Genomic DNA, 27,126 nt, shown 5'->3' on the forward strand with positions numbered 1-27,126 from the left:
TAAAACTCCCAAACAAAGGCAGAGATGGCATAAGATACAGAATCCAATATATCCCTCTAGTTTATCACAATTTAAATTGAATTACTAACAAAGGGGAAAAATATGTCAGCGAGAAAGAATATAATATGTTTTGGGCAATAAAGAAAACGAACTGTTAAAATGTTCATAGCAACCAAAATGAGACAGCATCAAAATACATTTTAGAACAGGGGAACTCATGATAAATTTTACTGCCTTTATTTCCTCCACTTCTGATTTGCAGCTCATCTACTCAGAATAAAACAAAAAGATCCCTGCCATCCAGGTTCTCTACATTATCATATGCATGAGTTCATAAATGATGTTGGTTCATTCTCCCTGTTTCTTGAAAAAGAAAATACAAGCTAATAACATGTTTTGTATTCCAGTGCTTTTTCCGTGCTCTTTCCAAGTGTCTCTAGTATTCTGAAGGTTTCCTGCATTCTGGCAAGGCATGTAAAATGTACACATAATGAAGAAGACGACTGTCAGGGAAGATGGTGTGAGAGAAATGATCACCACCTGACAAGACCAAGCACATGTAACAAATGCATTGATGTAAAGCCTGTGCGTACCTAATCTGTTAGCTGGGTTTCTTTTGAAGAGGGCTCGCAGCAGGCTCTGGGCTTCTATGCTCAAGAACTGTGGCATTCCCAGCTTGGCTCTGAAAGGACACAACACTTGAAAAGAAAATAGACTTTTCAAAAATTTTCTACATCACACTTTGGTTTAAAGAGTGGCATAGCAGCAGGTAGGAGGAGCAAGCAATGAATTTGCTGACCAAAGGCATGACTACCTAAACATACCGCAATACAAACTGAGGGACTGATCTTGTTCTGTTGAAGTTAAAATACATTTTATCACTGGCATCACTGGAATAAATCTACTGAATCTCTTAATACTTTTTGCAAAACATTAAGAGGTATTTTTCCTATGGAATTTAAAAATTTTTTTTAGTTTTTTAGTTTGTTGAAATAATTTTGGAAATCCAGAGAAATTTAAAGACATAAAGTATCATGAAGATAATATTAATAAATCATATATTGATTAGGGAGAATAACACTTTTCCCTCAGTGATTCACAGCTACAGAGAAGACATGTACCACCAATAAAGGATAAGCTGCAAGCTCTGAAATACTTGTGCTGCACTTAACACTAAATGAGTAGGAAATTCTCTAAGGAAAAAAATGTGAAACCCTGAAAAAACAGAACATAAGCTGTCCTCTAGAATCTATCTCCACTTCTGTATGGATAATGACTGTATAATTCTGTATTACAGACACTAGCACATATTTATTTTGTAAGGCCTGTTTGGTAATTCACTTCCTGCTATTCGCTCTGAAGACAATTTTAGAACCACATATAGGATTTAGCTGTGAACACCTTACAGAGCTTTGAAAAACTCATTATACACATTATTAATCTCTACCTTTCTTATACGTTGGACCTATAGGCTGCCCCAAGTGTATAGCTCTCATAGTTAAGGGAATGAAATAGATTTCAATACTCACTTGAGTATAAGAGCCATTGTCTCCTTTCTGTCTTTTCCCTGGAACGGTAATGACCCTGTCAGCATCTCAAACTGTGGAATAATGAAGAAATGGTAAATTGAGTAAGTGTTGAGACAGCCTTAATAGCTCATCACACACCAACCATTTTCTATTTATTTCAAACAGTACTGAAAAACTGAGAAGGAATGGCCCAATAAACAGTAGTTATGGAAAAAATGTTACAGCAAGTCTAGATTATGCAGAATATTATGTATCAGTATGATTACTTAGTTCAAGGGTCTTAAATTGTTTACGCTGATACTTGATGGTAAATTTTGGTAAACTTGGGGAGAAGCATCACATGTGCTGCTATTTCCAGCACTTATTCCTGGTCAATATTGGAGAAAAGATGGATGCTATTGGCCCGACAAAACCTTAGTTTGAACAGATACAGTTATTTTTAAGCATTTGGCAAAGACTGTGCTGTGGGGGCAAATGAATTCACCATCCCTTCTGAGGGAATTACATGCAGCTGTGTCAGGGAAGCATCAAGTTGGTATTAGGAAGGGTTCTTCACTATAGGGTGACTGGGAACTAGAACAGGCTCCCCAGGGCTGTGGTCATAGCTCCAAGCTGCCATAGTGCATTTGGACAACATTCTCAGATGTATGGTTTAGATTTTGGGAGGTGGTTTATGGTTTAGATTTTAGGTGGTGCTGTGTGAAGCCACGATCCTCATAGGTGTCTTCCAACTCAGGATATTCTTTTTATCTGAGTCTTATCACCTTTGCTGATTGCATATTTGCACTACTTAACAATGCCACTATTATACAATCTTGTCTATTTGATTGATGGTATACTTATACAATCTAGTAGACATTATACTATGTCTAGTATGGATTCAATAGCAGGTCCTTCATGCAGCTCTAGATGCAGTGTTTCATAGGGCTATGAGTAGTAGCTGATGAAAGTTATGCATCAGCAATTAAAAATAAACCAAGAACATAATTCAGCCAAGCATAAAGGAGGACAATGTCCATTAAGAGGAAAGAGAAGAGTTATCCACTTGTATCTGAGATACAGGCTTTGGATCTCTTCTAGGATAAGTACCTGCTAATTAATGCTCATTATTGTAATTAAATACCTCTTAAAGTAGGACAGTCTCTGCAACCATTATGTAGTTTCTGTAACTTACTGCACAAAAGCTTCACTGCTCTGTCTTATCTGAGATTAAATACAGCTGTGCCATAAGAAAACTACCTGAAGGCACAAGAAAATTCTACCTACAAAACTGTTAAGTTAGTTTTGTGAGGAGGCTAAATGAGAGGCTTAGAAGCCAAACAACTAATCGATTATAATTAATTGGAGGACTTATTTGCATTACGTAAAAATTACTACAAGATAATAAAATATGAGCCAGAAGCATGGAAAAATATTTTAAAAATGTTTGTATGACTGAAAAATACAGACAAGATTTGGAAAAATACAAAGGTTTTCACTCCTGTCTCATCTAAGAAAGTCAAGAGAGCAGCTACCTGACAAAGGAGGAAAAAAGCAGCTTGTCTGCTAGAAAGAAACGTGATAGAGTAGAATTGTTGAAACTGCCTAAATGACAGAGGAGCTCAAGACCTATTTTCAAAATAACTCTGACCTATAAGAGCCTCTGTCCTAACAAAAATGGTCATATATCCTTGTGACAAGGGGCAGAGAAGATCACTTCCCAGAGCAGTAATGAAAGTGGCACATTGTACAAAACCCTCATCATGATTTCTAAACAGCTTCCTTTATGTTCTAGGCAAGTATCTAATATTCACTTACGCTTGCTCATGTCACTTTGCTGTTATAATAGATTTAATTTAACAGCACTAACAATGACTGCTACAGCTCGTTTATTTAGACAGAAATGGGCTTGAAGCTGCTGATGTATATGATAACAGGTACATGCTATTGCTTGGCCAATGACTTTGTGAGAAAATGACAACTGTAGCTCCAACCCACCAGAATATCAGAGACAGATCTGCAAACACACTGTGTGTGCAGGGCCAAGCAACCCAAGGGCAAGAAATTCAGATGCAGTGCTGAAGGAGGAAGGAAGGAAAGAAAAAATAGAAGTTGCAGGAGGGAGCAGGGGAAGTCACTTGTCCTAAAGGCTGCAGGGAGTATTTACTGCACTGCTCCAACAGCTAGAGCTTTGTTACCAATTTTACAAGTCTAATGCTAGACTAATGCAGATTCAGGAGAAATGCACTTAACATCAATATTTAAAGTGAACTGCCTTATGTGTTAAATACACCAGAGCTTTTGACTACAGTGAATTCTACCGAGCAGCAGCTGGAAGAAAGCACTGGTTCCTATAAACGCTGCCCTGATTCTGAAATCTGCTCAAGATTAAAAATGAAACAATGAAACTGAAGAACACTGAAAAAATGAATATAGTTAAAGCTGCTGCACAACACTCTGGTTTCCTGGGTTTTTTGTTTGTTTGTTTTTAAATATCAAAACCCTTGCTAAACCTAAACATGAGAACAGAAGTAAGACTTTGCTGCTAATATTTCACATAAGTTCAGAGTCATATGGGTCACGGTAGGTTGACTGGGAGCTGGGCCTAGGTGTGAACAAACTTTACAGCATCTTTGGCTATTAAAGTGAAATCCATAGTTTTGCTGGGAAATGCACTCTTCACTTCCCGCTTCGCCATCTGTATAAACCATCTGTTGGCTTGTTCCTTGCCTCCCAACTACTCACTTCTTGGGTATTCTGGAGAGCTGCCCTCTCAAAGCCAGCACTTCAGAAGACATTGTCTCTTTCCAGCTTTGGCTTCCTTTCCATACTAATATTCAGCAAGAAAGGCAAATATTCCCTGCTCCAGTTCAGCTGTCTGTTAATGCAACCACAGAACAAGCTTGGTGGGAAAGGATATGAGAAGTGATCCTGTTAGGTCACTGAGGAAGAGCAACTACAAGAAAAATCCACAGCCTGGGGTAACTGCCAGATGAATATTCCTAGCAGATGGAAGGATAGAAGACTGTGCAAATAATCCTAGCCCAAATCTGCCTGAATACTGTGAGCCTAGGACAAAAACTGAAGTCACAAAAGAAACTTGATATTACTTAGAACTGGATAGTAGAGACACTCTTGTCAGAACAGCTGGCTTCTCCTCTCAACACTTTCAGCAATTTTCCAGAAAGCTGGGAGTTGGTCAGGCACTCAGTTTTACCATCTGTAAAATGCTTTATTTATCATTATTAGCTATATATGAAGCATAATGAATTTTATTTCTTCTAAAGGATTTGAATACCTTCACACAGCAGCTGGCATAAATGTTCAAAATATGGTTCATTAAGAATGCTATCCGATGTAATGGGAATAAAACAAGAATATTATGATACGATTTTGTAAAAGAAGATCTTATTGCTTTGATGTACTATATTGATTTTTCCAGGGCCACTGTACAGGTGAAAGTGAAAACTACCCTAAAATAGAGTACGTTGGCTAGCAAGGGGAATATTTTCCTTTCTTGTACAGGCCTGCTTGTGCAGGTCTCTTGATGCAAAATTTCTGAAGAATAGTGTTAAAACTGAGCAACATTCCATCTAAAATCTTCAATACAGTAAGTAAGATGCAAGAGGACAAAAAAGAAAAAAAAAAGAATCTAGACATGATAAACCACAGCTTCCCCAGCACATTTGCAATTGGGTACAAAACAGTAAAAATCTCTTATTAAATAAGAGGCAAGTACTTGCAGAACATTTGAGAATGGTGAAGTTGGACACTGTTGAATTCCTGGCAGCTTTTCCAACTAGCATAAAAACAGCTTATCTAACAGAGGATGCAAGTGATGAGCAGAGCCCAAGAAACACTGGAAATCCTTGTACACTTCAAGCGTATGAAAATCCTCTTGCCATAATCAGTTAATTTATAAAGAGGAAAAAAAGGTTGAACTGATTAAATATATTTTTCTCTAAAGTATACAGTAGCACTCAGAAGCTTAAAGCATCAGCTTACAATTAAAATAATTCAACTTTCTTTAAATGGATTTTTATATTTTCCAATTCTAACATGTTGAATCTGTGGGAGAGGATATAAAGAAAAGAGATTGAGAAAAAAAAAAAAAGGCCTAGCAAAAAACATGTGGCAAAGAGCCAAGTTCATTAGGAGGTGAAAGAAAACCAATCTATGCACCAAAAACATCAGTGTTTCTTTTTAACAAAGATAGTAAAAGATAGTGAGAAGGCACGATATCCTCCAAAAGTAAACACATGAGAAATTTAAAGGGTTGTGGTGTATTTATTATAGGAGACATAACCTATTGATTTTTCTGAACAAACATGATTCAAAAGTGCTCAGCATCCACAAATGGCTTTGTGTCTCTAGGAGATAAGGATGTCCATCTTTTACATTCAGGTAATTAATTGCAATCTTTACCTTAGATTAACTGCTGTCAACCAGCTAGATCAGCAATGTAGGCCCTCTCCCAAAATATGCTCACTAGTTTTCACATTGCTACCTGTTGCTACTTTTGTTGGAACCATTTGTTTGCTTACGGTAAACAATATTTAAATAATCTGTCATTTCTGGAAGGGTTTGTTCCTATCTGACTTTGGGATAACATTACTTTTTAGCATGAATAACTCCTTTCTCTCTATCATGTTCTTCCTTGTTGTACATTTCTAGATGGTATAGGTAGTTCTTGGACTAATGACCTTAAATTAGTAACTTGCTCCTGCAACACTGGGTCAAATACTTTATTAAAAGGCACATGGGAGTGACTTTGTTTAGAAATGCTGATGTAAAGAAAGCAGATTAATGGCAAAAGAATCTGAGGTACTGTAAAGCAGAGTGCCCTCAAAAATACATTGTTTAAAAAATATATTTTACAAAAAAGAATAATTGTACACTCCCAAGTTTCTTCAAGAATATGCCCCTAACCTCTGAAATTTCCTGCCTTGGGAATGTTTCCAAACAAGATCTGTGTTAGTAACTAGGTAGACATTTTTTTCTGAAATGCTTGCACTCTTACAAGCTTGCCCTGCTCTGTTCCTGTGGAACAAAAATATTTATGGCTCAAAGCAACAAACTGAAACAACATACTACTGACGGAAATGAGATAAAGGAGAAAATCTACGGGCAAATTTTAGCTCATATGCTGCCAGGGGCAGCTTGTTTCCTATTCTTGATGCAATGAAAATGATCAGGCAATTATCACACATCTACTTTCCTATCAACCCTTTACTGCTGAAAGTTATATTTGTTATCTCAGTGACTGCTCACTTTCCAGACACCACTCCAACAAAAAAATACAACTTTTCCATTACCATGAGCACACCAAAAGACCACCAGTCAGCGCTCTGAGTGTGTCCTCTGCGGTTGACCACCTCTGGGGCCATATACTCTATTGTCCCACAGAACGAATACGCTCTCTTGTCATGATCGATGGCTTCTTTACTCAGACCAAAATCTAAATAAATTGAAATAAGAAGACTTGTAAAATTTCTAACAGGTATTATTAACACTTATGCACTTAATCTGTCCAAATAAAAAGTGGTTGGAGAATACATGGAACAGACAATGGAGCAGCCATCCATCTGTGGGCATATTCTGTGTGTAGGAAAGCCACAGGTACACGCACAGTGAAGCTCTACCTATGTTAAATACCTGAGTGGCATTTGTTAATATGTCTTGAAAGCACATGTACTATTTTTTTTACCTATCACTGAGGTTCAAAGCAGAAGAGAATGTGCAAGTCAGCAGATTCAGCTCAAAAAACAGTTTGAATTTGGCAAAGAAAATGCTGGTAAAGATTCTTTCTTAATTTACAGTAGCATTAATAGCAATAATCCCAGATGGGAAATGGTGATAACACATTTCATGCAAAGGGATGGCTTTCGAAGATGTCCTCTACACAGCTACAGCTATTAAATTCAGAGAATTTTATCTGGAGTAAGCAATCGTACTGGGAACATCCATCCATCCATAGTGGCAGGCAGTCAAAAATGTAAGCTCTATCAGTCAGGATAGTGACTTTACCAAGAAAACCTATGTTTTCCACATGCTGTGGAGAGTGAGAGCATGACAAATTGCCATGAGAAAGAACATGAATACCCAAACTCTTCTGCTTCTTAAGCTTTCTTTCTTCCTTTCTTTCTTTCTTCCTTTTCAAACAATGATAAAGTTGCATGGAACATACTGCAAATTAAATCAGCTTGTAGGCATTAAGTTTCCTGTTCCTCACGTACCTGTTATCTTAATGTGGCCCTCTTCATCAAGAAGAATGCTGTAAAACAAAAAGCAAAGATACCTTCATTATATAGTCACAGATTGCAGTTAACAAAAATGAGTAAAACATGTTTAAGACAAGTAATGAGATATATACGATTCAAATACATGTGCAAACAAACCCTCACTGCACTATATGCTTCCATAAAGAAAAATGATCCCCAAAAGCCTAACTGATCTCATGCCTGAAGCAATCACTGCCTGTGGCAGTTGAACAGGGAGTCTCCTCTTTACTCCATGGCACGTTCAGGATGAAGATGTGAGCTGAGCTCAGAAAGAACATGGTGTTCAAAGCAAACACCAACAGAGCATTTGCTTCCAGCAGGGGATAGAGCTATAGGTTTTCTGTTGTTCTCATAATAATAAAGGCAAGTACAAAAATAATGAGGGCTTGGACTCACTGGGTCTAAAATTAACTCCAAAGGTAGATACGTTAATGCTGAAGTAATAAAAGTGATTTTAGAGCATAATGACTAGTCACAGCCTAGCTGCATGGATCTCAGCCCCTGCTAATTTATTCTGTCAGGAAGCATAAATGAAATTTCAGCCTGGAAGCCAAATTCAAGCGTTCTCACGTTTGCCACCTGCCAACATTTCTTATTCTCACAAAAGCACTCCAAAATTTCTATAAGAAAAATGACTGTAGTTCACAAAAAAACACTGCTTTTTTTTTTTTTTTTTTTTAACAGAAAGAAGCAGGACCGGTGAAACTAGGAAATAATAAGATTTTGCTAAATTTTGTGCCTATTAGTGCTGACACAGTAATGAGGACGATGTTTCATCAATCCTAGTTAGATTTAGTGCATTTGTGTTTTCAAACTGGTCTAACAAGATGTCAGCTATTTTTATACTTTCATTCTCTTACAGAGTCACTTTGGTCCATTTATGCAGGAAGAAAATAAGACAGAAATGAAGCTAACACATTGGGAAAGGTTGTGTGTAACTCTTGTTAAAAGTTTCCTCTGTGCTGAAACATAATTGAAAAGAGGTGATCTTCTGCCATTCATTTGTGTGTTTGGAACAGGCTGTTATTGTGTAACTCATCAAATAAAGGCCAGCAGCTGAGTCACTACTGTATGTTCAATAATTAAACTTTTTCTTCTCAATAAAAGCTTCTCTCCTTAGATTTTTTCTGTGCAGATTTTTTGAAGAGGCATAAAATTTAAGTACCAGAACATAGCAGGCTTGCTTACAGGTACTTTTGTGACCGAGTTAAGCACCTGCCAGCTTGAAAGCAAGAGAGAATGCCTGAACCCCACAGACCCAGCTCTGCAATAGTGGTTGATGGAGCACAGCTCATGGAAATCACCCCAGATTTTGTCCCACACCCAGCGAGTCCCTCTGAGTAACAGTGCAATTCAAGTTGTGTGGAATTTTCCCCAGAAATATCAGTTTTATATTTCATTGATTTCCTATGGAAAATTCATGCTGTTTTTCTATGATGCAATATATGGTTTTCATATCTTTCCCCTCCATAAGAGGTATGAAGGAAGGCAATAGCCATGCAACTATCAGACTCTCTTGGGCTGAGTGAGCTGGAAGTATACAACAGACTTTCTCACACTAAATGTTTGTACGAGCAGCTAAATGAACGGATCTTGGTTTGCTAGGGGCACATACCCTTTATCTTTGAATACTCTATAGTTTCCTTCTGTCTCATGTTCCCTAAATCTGCCCTTACACACAATCCCTGGCTGCCTTCAGCTTCCCTTCACCCCTGGCAATATGTGTGGGACAGCTGGGGGTTTCCACATTTGCCATCTGCCAGTGCATACAATGCTATGGTTATGAACTGAAAAATTACTTTTGATGTAAAAAGAAAGTAGTATGCTAACTGGGAGGAAATTATAATTGCTGCCGTGAAACAGCTTTGAATGACATTAAGAAGCAAAGTATTCATGTTACCGCAACTGACAAATATTTTTTCTTTGACTGTAGAAGCAAATTTACTCTCTGATCATCCTTTCTGTCATCTTTTATCTCTATCATTCTACTGCTGCTTTTATCCCACAGTGTCAAATAGAAATTCTATTGTGACAATTAAATTATGTTAGCTATAGTTTGCAGGATCAGCTAAACAGAAACAAGCTACTGCTATTTAGGAGAAGGAAAAAAGAACTAGAAGTTGTTAATGTGATCTGGCTTTGAGAAAAATCTTTCTTCTCAATCAATGTTTTGAAATTACAGTAAGAAAAACAAGAGAAGGAGAATGTCAAACTAAGCTATAATTCCACTGAGTGATAATCTTTCATTACCAGATTTTTCCATTTTATTTGCTCAGTTTAAGATTTAACTGTGTTTACAGACTGCTGCCATTGTCAATTTGTTTCTAAACAACATTTCTAAAAAAACAACACCATTTTAGCCTCAGGATGGTCCAACAAACCAACAAAAAAATTGAACTGTTTTAGTTAATCTCAGTTTAAATGTATGCCTTGAGACAATAAAATCTGAAAATCTCCATGTCAGAGCCTGGGAAGCTAGCCTAGGAGCAAGGGAATGATGTTCTCCAGGCTATAGGAGAAGCTCATGGTAGAGTTAGGACTGTAACTAACTCAGCTGTTAGTTGTTTAGTGTGTTTTTTCTGCACAGAGATAAAAAGCCTTCAATATTAGTTGTTGACATTATTTCATACTGTATTTTAGAACTAAGGCCACAGTAGCTCTCTCTCTCTTTTTTTTTTTTAATAGAGTCAAGTCTTCAAGGCTTCATATTGAACTCCATTATAACATAATCAATGGTTCTGCCAAAGCCATTAAAACCGTTTTGTTTTTAATGATTTAATTTCTTTTTCCAAGTCAGCTAGTTTCACAGGAAATTCAACCCACATTTCATGTTTTTTAGAAATTGTAGCCAAAATCTCAGGTTGGAAAAAAAATCTGAAATTTCACAAAGAATATGAAGTTTGACTGTAGGTTTTGGTCTGAAAGCACTGAATAGAAAGAAGTACAGAGATGAAGATGTTCCCCAACTGTCCACCTTCTTAACATTTCAGTGTATGCATGACACCATACTGTCTCAATAAGCCAAACAGTCTTAGGCTGAAATCATCTGTGCCATAGCTTCATTGACACCATGAAGCTCCAGAAAGGGACAGCTTGTTTCAGTGGATGCTGATGGCTATTTTATAACAAAGGTCTTGGCTCCTTATCAATTCTCAGATCTTTCCCCTCTATAAAAGAGAGCTATGCTCACGAATTAATTGCTGTGGTTTATAGCACATAAATTCCATTAAATCAAGCTGTTATATGAGCAGCTACCTGTCCCTTTTATGGACACCTGTGGGCAACACTATGTAAGCCACCTTGTAAGCTGAAGCCTTTACAACAGAACTATATCAAGGTGTAACTGGGTACCTGGAGATAGAACAGGCAAAAATAAATAAAATGCCTGTGCATTCACAGAAGGTAAAGTTACTTCTAAGCCATTCACACTCTTAAACCACAGAATATATTTCATACACTACTTTAAAATAAGTTCCCACTTTTCTAGTTCAGTAAGGTCATATTTAATAGCTTGATGCTGCAGTTCTTAAGCAGAAACAGGCCTCACTGTGTAAAAGAGGTCTTGCCCATTTCATCAGCTTCAACACGACCAAACAGCACCTTGTTCCACCAGGGACCTCACTGAAATCACCAAGACAACTCAAGGAGAAGAAAGCGGCATAAGCAATTTAAAAGCATCATTATCTCCTTGCTCTGCACAAGACTTCTACCAGCAAAATCAATCGTTTGCCTTTTTAAAAGTAAGTACAGCTCACTTCATGACAACTCCCAGAGTACGTATTCCGGTTGCACTTAAACTTAATTCATAGCTTTGAATTGTTAATATGAATTTTTGTTCAGGGAGTCCTAAAAAAAAACCAACTGAACTGGACATTTTAACATACCGAGGGTTCTTTCAAGTGGTCTGAACAGTGCTATTTTATAACAAGTCTTCTTTGACATAAACAACTCCAATGAGCTTCATTTTAGGATACTTGCAGAGATGACAGAACCAATTTCAAGTTTATTAGCAGTTACTTTTGGGAACTTCTGGAGGATGGCAAGAGCACTAAGCAATGAAAGAAGGAAAAATGCAGTGCTTATCTTTTAGCAAAGGAGGAGAAGGATAGTGGGGAAGTTAATAAGTAATTTATCCCAATTTCTTTGTTTTGCAGTCTGATCTGACTGAGTAAATCTTTTTTGATCAGACTCATAGTGCTTCTGAAGATGCGGTGCAATTCTGGAAGTTCTACTTCAGAGGGGATACGGATCAAGAGAAGTCAAAGTGGAAGAATGAAAATGACTGAATGCCTAGAAAGACTGACTGGTTAGAACATTCTCAGTAACCGGGTTGTTTGGGCTACAGAAGAGCAGACTGAGGGGATGAGGACGTGCTCACAATCCCCCCCCAAGTCTGCTGCTGAGAGCTGAGTGTGCTGCCTGGGGAGTCTGGAAGGACAGGCAAAGGAGCATGGCCTACAACTGCACCAAAGAAATGTCAAATTAGCAGCTGGGGGCATTTTAGGTTCTACATACTAGCCATACAAATGATAGAACAATGCTGAGAGCCCTGTTAGGGAGGCTGTGGAGTCTTTACCAGCTGTTAAGAGTAGATTAGCAACATACCTGCAGTGACCTTGATACATTTGACCTAGCAAGGGGGAACATGAGATCATCCTGTGATAGTTCTCATTTTCTAGTACCATCTCATCTAGAAAGCTATCCTTTTCTAGATGTTACTTAAAAATATGGGAAAAAAAAAAAAATTTCTCCACTTCAGAATGAATCTTTTTTTCTGCTACCCGTTTTTCTTTTCTAAACTTTAAGTTTGAAACAGCCACTGTCATGCTTTGCAGTTTGAGACGTGACTTCACATAAAGTTGGCACTTATAAAGCCATTTTAAAAAGGGTTTTTTTTGTTTTGTTTGTTTGTTTTTCCTTTTTACTTAAACAGACACCATGATTTATTTCCAGGTATAAGCATCAGTTACACCAGTCTGGGTTATTCCTACTCAATATTGGCAATAATAATGTAACTCAATACTAAGGCATTCAATGATATCAGCAGTATCTACTTAACTGTACATCAAGGACCATACTAAAATGTCAGGTTGTAAAAATGTACATTTAAAAGCTAGGAAATACCAGAATGAGAGCTTCACCTTAGTTTGACCTCATTCTATAAAGGTCTTTAGTTATATGGTGAGTCTCCCTGGTTTCTTCCAGAGAACTCCTACCACAAGTGGCGGAACAGATAGACAATACCCAGGGATTTTAGCAAAGCTGTAAAGTGAAGGGGATGGCTGACTGGTCTTAAGACAGATGAAAATGCAGAGAACTGGTTCCCAGCTTGGCATTTTCTGCGTGGCATGGCAAATCACTCAGATCTCCCTTTCTTATGTGAGCACTAATTTCCTGATTCACTGATCCTTGAGAAGAGACATTATAGTTTGGTCTGCAAAAATATTAAGTACTGTCACTTGCAACAGAATTCTGTGAGAAATGTGCATTAAAATGCAAAGTGACACAAATGCTGAGAACCCTGAAAAATCATGTTGTGCATATTTCACATCCTGTGAATAGTTTTGACACACATTTAAATTTCTTCTTGGTTTCTAACTTCACTTAAAGCAAAAAAAAAAAAAGTCTGGCATGTGACTATAAATGTAGCAGCACCATGACTTATATTTGAATATACAGGCTTATATTTGGAGAACTGCTAATAGCTGCTTCATATATCATATGCTAGTATGAAAAAGAAGATATCTAACGTCAGAAATAAAAGTAGATGATTCATATTAACACTCACCAGAAACAAAGTTTGAAACCAAAAAAGCTCTAACTGGATTTCTTAGAATCATTTGAGTTGCAAGAGACCCTTAAAGATCACCTCATTCATCTTCCCTGAAATGAACAGGGAGTTATTCTGTAATATACATATCTGTTGAAGCTGAATTAATAAAGTAACAAACCTGAGCCCAAAGAGTTGCTGGCAGATGATGCAACAGCATGTGGCAGCAGCAGCTGTAGCACGACTGTACCCACCTGCATCTCATATAGCAAAACCAACTGGTACTTTTATTCCACTGCAGTTTAATTCAGAGTATAGAAGGTGGAAATTTAGATCACCTGAAAGGGTCTCTAGCTCAAAGTACTGAGAGCTCTTCTTAGGTTAATCAGTGTGAATTCATATTGTACTACTACTATTGCTATCGTAAAAAATCACTAAATAGAATTTAAAGTTTATATCACTACTATGCTGTAGATAATTAGCCTCTTCTCCTTCAGCTTCTCACCTACAAAATCCAACTTCTGTTACTTGTGACCATGATGGAAAGAATTGCATATTTTTTAAATTTTGTGTCACGAAAGGAAAAGGTTTGCTTTGCTGTTATATTTTGGAAGTATAAACAGCCAAGCAGACTGCTCTCAGTTGTTATCATTTTAAAATGTTTGTGGCCATTGCATTGAGAAGGCTGAAAGTTTGACATGCTGCAGCCTGCTTTACTGGAGCTGGCACAGGAGAAGCAGGCAAAGCACCAGCCAAGTGGAACAGAATAAAGGCAATATCACATGACTTCCAGCCATAGCTCTGTGGGTGTCATTTAGTCTATTGATTTACTGCAAAGGAAAAAGAGAAAGGAAAAATCTACAGAGCACCACATTAACAACAGCAAATAGCTGCAAATATCAGCTAGAATCATTCTGGGACAACAGTTTTAGTTGTTAATAAAAATGTTTTTAAAATACTGGTTATTATCTTTCATGAGGCACTGCACACATCAGTTTTCAGAGTTTCATATATGTTGAGCAGTGGATGCAGTAAAACTGAATGTGCTACCACACATTTTGTATGAGCTAGAAGTGGATTTGCTTTGGACGGTCTCTATCTCATCAAGGGGAAGACCAGATTAAATAACGCAAATCCAGAACAGTGATACTGAAGGGAACAGAACATGTCTTAACCCTGCTTTGAGCTCACTCATTAAACTGAGGCTACATCATACTGGCCCATAGTCACAGCACTTAGCCTCATGCTAAAATAAGATAATGGAAAGACTCAGAGACTGGGGCTGTCAGGACTGGTGCTGAATTTATGCATTAGCCTCATGGTAGAACCAAAAATAAACACAGGTGAAGAGACTGCAGTGCCTCTGTTCCAGACACTGCAGGATCTCCCAGTTATTACCAGCTTGGCTGCTTCTATAATTATCACAGCACCACTGCCTCAGCTGTTGCTCCACCATTTCATCACTTCCCATGCTTCACTGGTGAAAATACATGGTCCTTCCCTATCTTATCAGCTACACAGGAGGAACAAAATCTACTCCTGATGGTTAAGCTCTCATGCATAGTCTCTCACACAGGAAGGAAGGCAGAGTCTGGTACTTTTTGATTTACTCGTAAGATGAGGACCAGAAACAACCTAAAAGCTCATGTATTTATGTTTTAGCTCACTCTTTCTCATTAACTTACTTTTCTGGTTTTAGATCCCTGTAAATAATTCCAAGCCCATGGAGGTGGTCTAAAGCCAAGGCCAGCTCAGCTAAGTAGAACTTGACATCCTCTTCTGTAAACATCACCTAGAGAGAAGGAAAAGAAGAACATGTCTATTTACTAGACAGTGGTGGGCTGGCTTGCATTAAGCAGACACAGGGAAGGAATTGTCTAACTCAGGAATGCTGGAAGGCCCATCATATCAGGTTCAATTTTCCATAATTTGTCTGAGCTCACATTAACAGTTCTTACCAGATTCTCCTTATAAAACAAAACTTGATCTGCTGAGTACTCCTGTTCCTTAAAACACGCTGCTCTCATTCATCTGTTTGATCTGTTTAGATGACATCATGTCACAGTAATATAAATAAGGTTCTAACTCCTTACCCTTTGGAAGTCAGTAGCAAAATTCAACATTCAACAGCCTTTATTGTTTTCATACCTCTCAATTTGCTAAAATCTTGGCATTTGATTCCTGAATTCTCATAGAGAGTAATATGAGGAACCCCTCTGAAGGAGTGTAACTCTTGTTTTAGAAACTGAAACATATATTTTTCCCAAATACGAGCAGAATACACAGCATGAAAACACTCTGAGTTAGATTTAAACCCCCATGCATCAAAGCTCCAAGGAATCTCTAGGGACCACCAGACTCTCACAGGGAAAGATTCCCCAGCTTCTGCACAGGAGGGAAATGGGCTCCTCCACCCTCAGCAGAGCACTACTAACTTCCTGAAGCATAGAATTCTGATTATGGCTTTCCAGGTGGAAATATCTGACACAGTGTGCCAGAGGTTTTCAGCATGGTACTACTCAAGCTTGTATGGTTTGGGATATTATTGAAGGGAGTGAAAGAAAGAAACCTGACATATCCTTACACATGTCATCTAGAAAAAGTGTCTCCAGTGCAAAGGAGCATCTACAAACAGTACCTATGCTTTGGCTGTTGGAGAAGAAACAGCTTCCTCCTGAGCTAGAGCCAGGGACAGATCCAGTGCAAATGATCAGGGAATATGACCTCAGGCTGAACCTTAGCAATCCTGGTGCAGATACCCTGAGCAATGACATGTTGGCCAACACACAGGGCTGATGGCAGCTGTCTTTCAGTAGCTACTACCAACATTGGAAAGCTTTGGATTAGGTGGGAAGAAACTTCTGCAAACAAAACAAATCACTAAGCTCAGATGCCAAGAAAACCTTTTGTTTCTAGAATGGTTCAACTTTTATTGTATCCCAGATGATATTTACTTCTTTCTAATTAAAATTCAATATGCACAGCAATAATAATGCAGAATGAGAAGCTGGTGCATTGCATATGCAAATGCAAATACTACATATGACAGAAGTAAAATGAGTCATCTCAATACAGATTTACAATTTTTTGCTCAGAGATATGGTGAAAGACCCATCCTTAGAGATACTCAAGGCCAGGCTGGACCAGGCTCTGAGCAATCTGGTCTAGGTGCAGGTGTCCCTGTTTTCGTTGCAGTGGAGCAGTAGTAGATGGCCTTTAAAAGTCCTTTCCAACTCAAACGATGCTATGATTCTATGATAAACAGCTGCAAAGTATAGGTAGACAATATGAGCTGCAAACATAGAAAAGAGATGTACTAGCACTGCCAAGCTAACAGATCTCATTATTGATAGCATAAAGCAGAGAATTCAGTGCACTGAATTGTGAAAGCTTTGGGAAAACCAAAAGTGTCAAATGAGTACAAAATCTGAGTCATACTTCCACGCTCCTTCACTGTGCAGAATGTGTCAAGAACCACTTTTTCTCTCTTCTAGGAAATCAGAGAGATTCTTTAAAGACAGTGCAGTGTAAAACAGCTGTACTTTGTAACGAGCAGCAGGAAGATATTTTTATGTTCTTGAATCTTTTTCATTCTGTTTAAAATAACTGATTCCATATAGTAAATACATCTACAGGTACTATTACTTGGCACTGCCATAAACCCACTGCTGATGTCTCCCTACATTAGCAGACAGGTCTGGAAAGAGAACACTTGGGCTTGCAGCCCATGGTGGACTCAGCAGTCTGCCTGTCAGCCCATTCCATAGCATTTCACCAGCTGCCACTGCCACCCAGACTAGGTTTGTGGGGTGGAAAATGCAGCTAGGGAACTTCTGCATGAAAGTTCTATTCTCACAGTCTATCCATAAACCCTCCAGAACAAAGAAAAACTCCCCCCCTTCATCTTATCTTCAAATATCCTTTGTCAAGTGAATACAGATGCCTCATCCCCACAGTCTGGACAGAGACCAAGAGCTGAGGACACTAAGCTAGTAACATCAAGCCCTGGAATACAGACAACTCTTGGGACCCCTAAAGCTCCCTGGCTTCTCCCCAGAAGTGGCAGGGCTGCCTCACCAAAGCACTACTTCTGCCTGCAGGACTCATAGACAGGTGGCTCCAAGAAGCACTAGGAGAAACAGGCAAGCACGAAATGAACATAGATATCTTGCAGCTACCTCTCTGCTGGCGTTAGTGAGACATAGGTTTGGTTTTCTAACTATACTACTCTTCAGCAGCAGCATCTCTCCACAGGCAGGAGCAGAGGGCAGAGGACTGATTGAGGTCAGAGAGGTGAGGAAAGCAGGATAGGCAGGTGACAATCAAACTGCAAGCCTGAGGCAGGGAATGACCTCCACCCTACTCCCAGCAGCAACTACAGCAGGTGGCATTGTCCTGCTGGTGACTGATGCCCTAATCCTCTGCACACCTTCTGCAGGGGTCAGACCCTGACTGACAGCATCTCTTCTTGCTGGCAGCAGTTATGCTTTTAAAGCAGCTCTGTACTCACATCCCAGGCAAAGTGTATTGGAGATAGGCTTCTCAGATTGCCTCTCATCACAGCCAAGTTATATTTGGTTAGCAATGAGTCTGGAGGTATTTTGTTGTGATAATGGCTGCTAGTTTTCTGTGATAGTGATGCTTACTGCCTAACTGCTTAATTATCTGTGGCATTATTCAAATATAATTAATAAGAACCCACTTAGAGATGCAGGATGATGCAGCTCTACTACACATATAGCCCCTATCTATCTATCTATCTATCTATCTATCTATCTATCTATCTACCTACCTACCTACCTATCTATATCGCTTTTATATATATATATATAGCCCATATGTATATATATGTACTATTTTCAAAGCCCTTTACCATTCCCACCAGCTTCATTTGTTTCTGAAAATCCAGGATAGTCTTTCTTTTCCAAAGTTTAAGTCTTTCAGCTTACCTCTTTGGAGAGTCTTGTGAAAAGGTCCCCTCCCCGCAGAAAATCTAGTATTAGATACAACTTCCCCTCTGTTTGAAATGCTGCATTAGAAAAAGATTGAGACATTGGAAATTTGAATCAAGATAAAGTCTCCAAAGAATAAATACTGTTGACTGATGGTATATCATTTGTGATTTTAGCTCTACCTTCATTTTTCACTTAGTGAACAGAAGAATTAACTTCTCTACAGCAATAAGCAATCTATCTTAGACAATGGGGAAAAACAGTATCAGCTGAGAGACAGTGATATATTACTAAAATATTCAATTTCATTCTAAACACCTATGAATTCATATTGCTTTCCACTGTGCAAATACCAGAAGTATTTGGAGTGCTGGGCACAGGGAGGAGTTCCCAGACCTGAGCAAGGTAGAACCTGGACTATTCACAGCGGGCTCTTTACAGTGGGTAATAATGGGCCTAGGGAGCTCCTAAGGCTGAGGAGTGCAGCTCCAGCAAGACCATGAATTCACAGTCACTAACATGCTGATTATTAAGAATAGTTCCTCTGTATTCGTAGATGATACCAGACAGCAGGTGAGAGGGTTTGCAGATGTAACTAACTCATCAGCAACTCCACTAGCATGATACATCACACTATATTTTATGTCAAGTGTATTTTGCTGGATAAATGGCTAAGAGCTACTTATGCTAAAATTCTATGATTTTACAGACTGTCATATATAGGCAGTCGATACCTATATGAAATTATAACACATCTAGTTACAATTCTCCAACATATTTAAGAACAAACATGAAGTATACTTTATTGTAGTTACCATAATGAAGCTTGACTATGAAAGGATGATTCACTTCTGCCAAAATATCTCTCTCCATTTTTGACCGTACCCGATCCCGAACTATAAGAAAAGAACAACAAGAAAAGCAACACATTAAGAGGCATCATGGTCTGCTGGATACAATACTGCAATGAGCTTCAGGTGAGCTGGGTCCTGCTTTCAATCTCTTAAGTGTTTGTGATATAACCATTGGCAATCCATGCAATGCTCTGATAGCCCCTTATTCTGCCTGTCTTGCATCTGCAAAGGGTGAGCTATTCAGGAGGGCACTGCATCCTCCTCTGTAGAGAACAGCCTGAACCAAAAGCACCGCAGTGTTACAAACGAGGGGGAAGTGATCGTGTTTTGACAATATGAGGGTCAAAACTGTATAAAATCAACAGCTCTATCTCACTTAAGATTACACCAAATGAACCAGTCTCAGAGCTTGCCAGGCTAACCTTCTGCAACTTAACATTTTGTATGGTGCTGATGCTAGCAGTCTTTATTAGATATCTCTAGATAACATTCTCTGGAAATTATTAATATGAACTACCATAAGCCTTCAACAATACCCTTAAACAATCAGTAATAAAGAAAAAAACTGATTAAAAATAATAAAAAATGATTTTCACATATAGAGTAATAATTGTGGGAAAGCAGTGAGAAAAACAGTTGTGGCTGAGATGAGACTAAAAGAAAAAGGAGTTAGGGAGGTAAGCCGAGTTCACACTCATCAAAGTGAAGATTTTGAAGCAAGTATCTTTAACAATGTTCAGATGTTGAAGGGTATCAAGCTCTCAGATTGCCAGCTCTTGATCTTAGACAGACATTTTTCAGTCAATCACTATTTTTCTAAATCTGCAATGGAAGCATTAAAATTTTCTTCTCCTTTCTCTGTATTACACAATGCCAATATGGTTTGCAGCCAAAAGCATCCATGAGGAATGCTTTGTGACTATTTTAGGTGATAAAGCCTGAGATCTTGGTGAGATGCTGTCATCGCCTGCAAGTGTTGTGGATCTGCTGAGAAGCCAAGCACTCCCAGCACCTCAGTAATGAACATACCACAACGAAAACACATACCCTGCTGCTGCACATTAAGAACTGATGCACAGAAATAGGACAGAAAAATCTGATCTGAAACTCTTAAATAGGAGTGGAGGAAAACTTGAATTTCTTGTTGTTTTGATGCTTCACTTGTGTCAGTAGCAATGAATAATTTGCTAGCTACTCAACTTAAGTTACCTTGTAGATAAAAAGCAAAACAAAGGGATCTCAGAATCTTAACTCATTATCTCATGAACATAAATTACACTTCATACAATTAGAAAATGCTTAACATATTTGAAGGGAGAGTACTCCTCATGTCACAGATCTAGATCCCTGTGATATGCAGGAATGCTCCCAGGCTCTTGGTTGACAGGCAGGTGAGTGGAATACTTCCTATTAGGTTTGGTTAGATATCCTCATAAAGTGCCTCTCTGTACCTCTATATGCTCACACAATGACATACCCTACAAAATCTACAGGATATTTTGTACATGAGCTGGGTGGTTTACCATGCACAGTTGGATAAAAGCATCAATCATGCTACAAAGGCAAGGAACAGCTATTCTGTGCAACTCACATTGTCATCTATATACCTGCTCTATCCAGCATTGACTGCAGCACTGAACAGACACAGACCAAGGCTACTCAAGACTAGGAGTGTACTAGCTGCAGAAAGTAGCTGTCATCCATCTGAGGTGCAGTCCAGTGTCAGCAGCAAATTTGGCATTTTCTGGCAGACAGCAGTATGTCCTCCTACCACCAGTACTGCAAGCTCTGAACAGCCATGCCACTGGGTAGTTTGCTGAACTCCTTTTCCCCCCATCCTGCTTGCTGCTGTGGTGGCCTCTGTTACAGGAGTTACAGGCTGTGGACATGCAGGGTTACATGTCATCCTCCTTCCCCATGCGTGCAGCATAGAGTCATGGGGATATTAAAGCAAAGTCTCTGTCATTGCAAGAGACACCTAAATCTCTAGTCACGGCCTGATAGTCTCTGCTGAGCCTGGTCTCCTCCAAAGCTGCCATAATCATTACCTTTGCAGTGTCAACCAAAAGAGATAATTGGAACCTGTAATTGGGATTACAGCTTGGCACGTGCATTGGTGACCTGCCCTCTGCATCTTCCAGCTTCAAAAGCTGCTCGATTTAAATGCTCTGAGGGCAGAAGCCACACAGGCCCAGATATTTTAATTAATTATATTCTCTAGGAAGGCAAATGCACAAGCTTTTTTTTCTTTTCCTTTCTTTCTTTCTTTTTTTTTTTTTCTTGGTCTGCATTCTGTTCTTACTGATTGCCTCCATGTATCTGGGCAACATTTGATCTCAAACTCCAAAGTCACCTCTCTAGGATACCTACCTGCTCACAGCAGCTTGCACACCATAGGGCACTGTTTTATGCTGCACATTCCCTGTTCTCATATTTAAAAACATCAAACATTTCACATAATAGTTAATTATACATATATTAATATTTAATGATGCAATAACAAGACATGGTATTCAATAAACACGCAGCACAAGGCCCTCTTGCCTTTTCTTTTCTGGTTTATTATTAATTCTGCCATAACAGGAGAAAAGACATCTTTTCTCTCATTTCATAAACAGCGAGGAATTCCTCTGTTGTTCATTCCACTTACATTGTTGGGACTGGGGCACGTGAATCTCAAATTCATCAGGAAAAGTTTTAAGAAGGGGCAGCACTTGAACATAACATTCCTACAACACGAGGCTCCAGCTCAGTCTGACTTCTCTGACTTCATCATTCAAGTACAATGGTCAAGAAAATTCATCTTGGGAACTTTTTCTAGGATTCAGAGGTCCCAGCCTGCCCTTCTGAGGAAACATCCCTTCTAGTTCATATATCCTGGTAGTTGGGTAATCAGATTAATTTGCTCAAGTATGATCTGAATTAGTTCTGGCTGTTTATTTTGGCCTGCTTGATCTTATGTAGGGAATCCATCTGTAAGGGGAGAGAGGGACAGGGTCTGAATAGCTGCCTTGGTGCCAGGGATGACAAGGACTAAACATTAGCAGTGTGCATTTCTGTATAGTGATCAAGCAAACACATACATTTTTGCATGGTCTCATTTTGGGACCAGTTAGTGAGTTCTCCACTCATTTCCAAAATAACTGAATCTCTATAAAGGCCCCCCTGGCACAGGGCTGCTCTCAAGCTCAGAGCTTCTGCCTAGCCTTTGGTATTGATGGAGATTAGATTACTTTAGCTACCCCTCCTGTTTTCCACCACTTGTAAAGACTCAGAGCAGCACACACAGGGGAGGTGCAGGTGTCTTTGGCAGATTCTGCCTGCACCAGATGTTTACTTTCACAAATACAGTCCCTTTGGAACTGGCACTGAACTGCTAAACTCCTGGCCTTTCTACCCATGGGTTTTTAAATCATACATCAGATGGAAGCAGAGCGCACAACCTGGAACAACGAGCATAAAGTCATAAAGATTGTTTGCATGCTTTTGGGCCAACTAACCACCCCTGAAGTAACCCCTTATGTTGGAAGGCAGAAAAGACCAGACTGATGGGACCTGCAATAGGGGAGGAAGCACCTGCTAATTTGAAATAAAAACAATTCCCATTTCTAGGTATTAATGTGATATGAAAGAGAAATGGAGACAGCTGAATATGCATGCATATAAACTCAGCTTATTCTGTCTGTCTAGCTCTAAACATCAAAGAAGACAAATTTACCATTTATTTTATTCAATGGTTAAAGAGAGGGTTTAATTTAACATATTAATTTTATTTCTGAGGCTGTTCCAATTTTCAACAATCATGAAGTAATGAAGGGAAAGGGGGAAAAAAGGAAAAATACATTCAGAGCACCTTCCAAGGGGAAAAAAAAAAAATCCTTCTCAAAAATGGATTAGCAATCAATTTATTAAAAAAGAAAATAAAACCATAATCTTATTTCCTTCACTGAAGTTTTTATCATATCAACTATGGTTAAGATTTAAATACAGAAAGATAAAAAGAAAGTGCATCTCTAGCTATAGACACTGTCAAGTAATGATGATCTGGGGACCCTACTTGATGTACATGCAATCACACTGTATCTGTTCAGTAGGCTGTCAAGTCAAACCTAAGAAAGCTTTTAATTAGAGAAAACATGGACTGCAAAAGCTGTAAAAGGGAAGCTTATAAAAGAGATACTTATGTATTTGGTATAACATCAATTAAAATGTATAGTTAATTGACCATAAGGGAAAAGTAACTTGCCATATTTCTAGTGACAAGGTACCTGAGTTGAAGTCAGAGCTCCATGAAGTTAAAAGCCATTCAGACATTAACTTCAGTGGAGACTGAATATTGCTTCTGGGATCTTTTTGGTTAAAGAATAATTTCTAAACATTTTAATTCAATTTCACTCTTCTCTTTGCTGACCAAAGTAACTCTTTTAAATTCTATAAGTTCTATTAAAATTTTCCTGAAGCTATCATCTAAATCTTACCTAGAATACAGCTGATATTTCTACTTTGAGAGAAGTATATTTTAGTATAAATTCCAGTGCAGTTTTTAATGGTTTTGTTTGTTTGTTTGTTTGTTTTTTGTTGTTCTTGCATACAGATTTGTTGCTACAAGGCATGAGCTCTGTACTAAGTCCCACAACCAAGTCATGTCCCTGAGGTATCTAAAGCTAAAGACATTTCTACCATGCTTCAAGAGCACCAAAGTGATAACTTATTTTACTTAAGAGAGCGTTTAGAGTGTAATTCCCTATATGACTCTAGTTCCTGTGTGAATATCTGTGGCAGCTGCCTGGAACTTTATGGTGAGGGTGACGGAGCACTGGAACAGGCTGCCCAGGGAGGTTGTGGAGTCTCCTCTGGAGATGTTCAAGACCTGCCTGGGCACCTACTTGTGCGACCTGCTGTAGGGAACCTGCTTTGGCAAGGGGTTGGACTCGATGATCTCTGGAGGTCCTTTCCAATCCCTACGATTCTGTGATCCTGTGATTCTGCCCTGAGCCACAGGAGCCAGCTCTCTTCCAAGGACCTGCTAGAGGTGTTTCAGGGCTGCTCCTGGTATACTGGCTGCCTCTCTACAAGGTCCAGTCTCTCTCCCCTGATTCTAGAGGCAACCCACTCTGTGTCACCAGGCTGATAGTGACATTTAAAAGCTTAAAGATTTTTGAAACTAGGAATGCACTAGGTGTCTCAGTGATATATTCTTATGGCCTTATGTCCTTCCTGACAACTTCAGCTGTAGTGCTACTTAATCCCATGACCCAGAAAACCATAGAGAGACTCTCACTGCAAGTCTGGTACCAGCAGATGTCACTTGCAGAAAGACACAAAAAGAATATATCTGAACAATGAAAAGGTTTCAAAGTTTGCTTGAACCCTTAGCAAAAACCTTCACTGATCATAATTTACTTGCACATACAAAATTACCTTTTCACAGAATCACAGAATGGGTAGGGTTGGAAGGGACCTCAAGGATCATGAATCTTCAACCCCCCTGCCACATGCACGACTACCAACCTCCCCATTTAATACTAGACCAGGCTGTCCAGGGTCCCATCCAATCTGGCCTTGAACACCTCTAGGGATGGGGCATCCACAAACTTCTCTGGGCAGCCTGTTCCAGCACCTCACCACTCTCTCTGTAAAGAACTTGCCCCTGACATCCAACATAAATCTTTCCTCCCTCAACTTAAAACCATTTCCTCTTCACCTGCAGTTATCAACCCTTTCAAAGAATAGATTCCCCTCCTGTTTGTAGGCTCCCTTTAGGTACTGAAAGGCTGCAATGAGGTCACCCCACAGCCTTCTTTTCTCCACGCTGAACAAGCCCAGCTCCCTCAGCCTATCTGTAGGGGACGTGGTCCAGCCCCCTGATCATCTTCGTGGCTCTCCTCTGGACCCTCTCCAACAGCTCTCTGTCTTTCTTGTACTGCGGGCTCCAGATCTGGACACAGTACTCCAGATGAGGCCTCACAAGAGCATTCTGTTAGGAAATAGCCATGCTTTGGTGGAAGTGAAACACTCATTAACAAGCAAGAACAGAGGAAGATAAAAACTACGTTAACTTAAACAAAACATCATTAAAAAATATTGTTAGCAGGAGAAATCAATGTGTAAACATTGGATCTAAACTTCAGCCTTTACCTTTTCACTTCCCTAGAAGTCAGTGACAGTGGAACAAAGGCAAAAATATAACTCAGACTTGGGAATATATAGTTCAACTTCAAATTCTTCACTTAGCACTGTAACATGTTAATAACACAGAAAATCAAATATATATCTGAAATTACACATAGCATTCTTTTCAAATCCTATTTCTGTTATTTTTTTCTTCTTTTTTTAATCCTAGCTGCTGTAAGCAAAAACAGAGAGCTAGATTCTAATTACAAATCCACACTGTGTATGTCTAGAAGACAAAGTGCTTATATGGTGACTATTTACACAAGATATGAAGAAATACAGACTTTCCAAAAAAGACATAATCAGGTTTCACTGGATCTGTTTGGGAATTCTATTTGTATTACTGCATTTCTGTTCCACGCAGTATTATACTAAAATCTTCTAGGCAGCCTTTCAGGTCCTACCTTCACATAGGATTATTGCAACACAGAATAAAACAGAACACTGTGCTGGGGCCACCTGAATGCAGAAGTATACCAGTAGGGGCACGAAGAGATTTTACAAACATTTTCTGTGAAATGTGTATAAATATACGAAATTTATTTTTCTGGAAGAAAGGTCCCCTGTGCTTCCTAAAACAAAACATCACAGCGATAAGGAAAGCACCTTTACAACCAGAGCTTTACTACTCAGCCCTAGGGCTGCTGCAGCAAAGGAATAAAACAGAATTACAGGGCATGAAGCACGTCTTTGGAGAAAAGCACTCTGAAAAATCAATATGGAGACAGACTGTTTTTAGGAGTCCAGAGTCTAGAGGAGGTCATTTTGTTCTCTTTTTTTTTTTTTTTTCCCCTTTTATATAAAAGAACACATTTTGCTTTTAAGAGATCAAAGACTTTGCTTTTGTGCTTTTTTTTTTTTATTTAATTAAAGATATTCCAAGCCCATCTGGATGCTTTTCTGTGCAACATACTGTAGGGACTCTGTGTAAGCAGGGGGTTGGACTTGATGATCTCCAGAGGTCACTTCCAACCTCTGTGGTTCTGTGATTCCGTAAAGTAGCTTGAATGCTTTAGTACTGAGATTAAGAAGGACAGATGTATCTATATTAATTTCATACTTCAAACATCCAGATTTGAATTACATTATTTATCACCAAAAGTTCACTATTCTCTCCAAATTTTTTGAAAAGTTCACAGAATTACAGAACTGTATGGGTTGGAAGGGTCCTCTAGATATCATCGAGTCCAACTGCCCTGCCAAAACAGGCTCCCTACAGTATCGAGAAAGCCTCAGTCCCTACAGCATTATGATTTACACAGTCTTGCTGCATTTCTTCCAGCAGCAATCTGAGCTCCCTCCTGCACCTTTCCAAACACCCTGCCTGGGCTTTACCTACTGCCTCGGGGCTCATTGCTGCAAATGGGGCTCAGATCCCCTCCCTGCTGGGATGCAAAACAGAAGATATCTCCTTGGCAAACATTTCCACACACGTTGCAGGAGCTCGAGTATGTTTTAGCTTTATGGTTGAAATTAGCCAGTGAGCTCAACTCCGTCATTAAAAGTGCACCAACAGACAGACCAGCAGAATAATCCTATAAATCTTGTATCCTTACATAGAGGTGAAATTTGAATTTTTATATATTT

General features: G+C 39.0%; 1 protein-coding gene across 3 annotated transcripts in view; it reads right to left on the reverse strand.

Moving 5' to 3' along the window:
* The window catches only part of RPS6KA2 (ribosomal protein S6 kinase A2), a 269,674-nt gene that overhangs the window by 45,632 nt on the left and 196,916 nt on the right, over positions 1-27,126 (reverse strand). For all 3 annotated transcript variants that reach the window (XM_052698733.1, XM_052698911.1, XM_052698819.1), the window contains 7 exons: positions 19,327-19,407; positions 18,509-18,588; positions 15,245-15,351; positions 7,745-7,782; positions 6,824-6,966; positions 1,530-1,600; positions 594-682 (listed from right to left, as the gene is read on the reverse strand). In XM_052698733.1, coding sequence (XP_052554693.1) covers positions 594-682; positions 1,530-1,600; positions 6,824-6,966; positions 7,745-7,782; positions 15,245-15,351; positions 18,509-18,588; positions 19,327-19,407 — 609 coding nt within the window. The remainder of the gene's footprint in view (positions 1-593; positions 683-1,529; positions 1,601-6,823; positions 6,967-7,744; positions 7,783-15,244; positions 15,352-18,508; positions 18,589-19,326; positions 19,408-27,126) is intronic.

This window comes from Tympanuchus pallidicinctus, unplaced genomic scaffold (assembly GCF_026119805.1).
Source record: "Tympanuchus pallidicinctus isolate F22 unplaced genomic scaffold, pur_lepc_1.0 scaffold1, whole genome shotgun sequence".
NCBI classification, from domain to species: domain Eukaryota; kingdom Metazoa; phylum Chordata; class Aves; order Galliformes; family Phasianidae; genus Tympanuchus; species Tympanuchus pallidicinctus.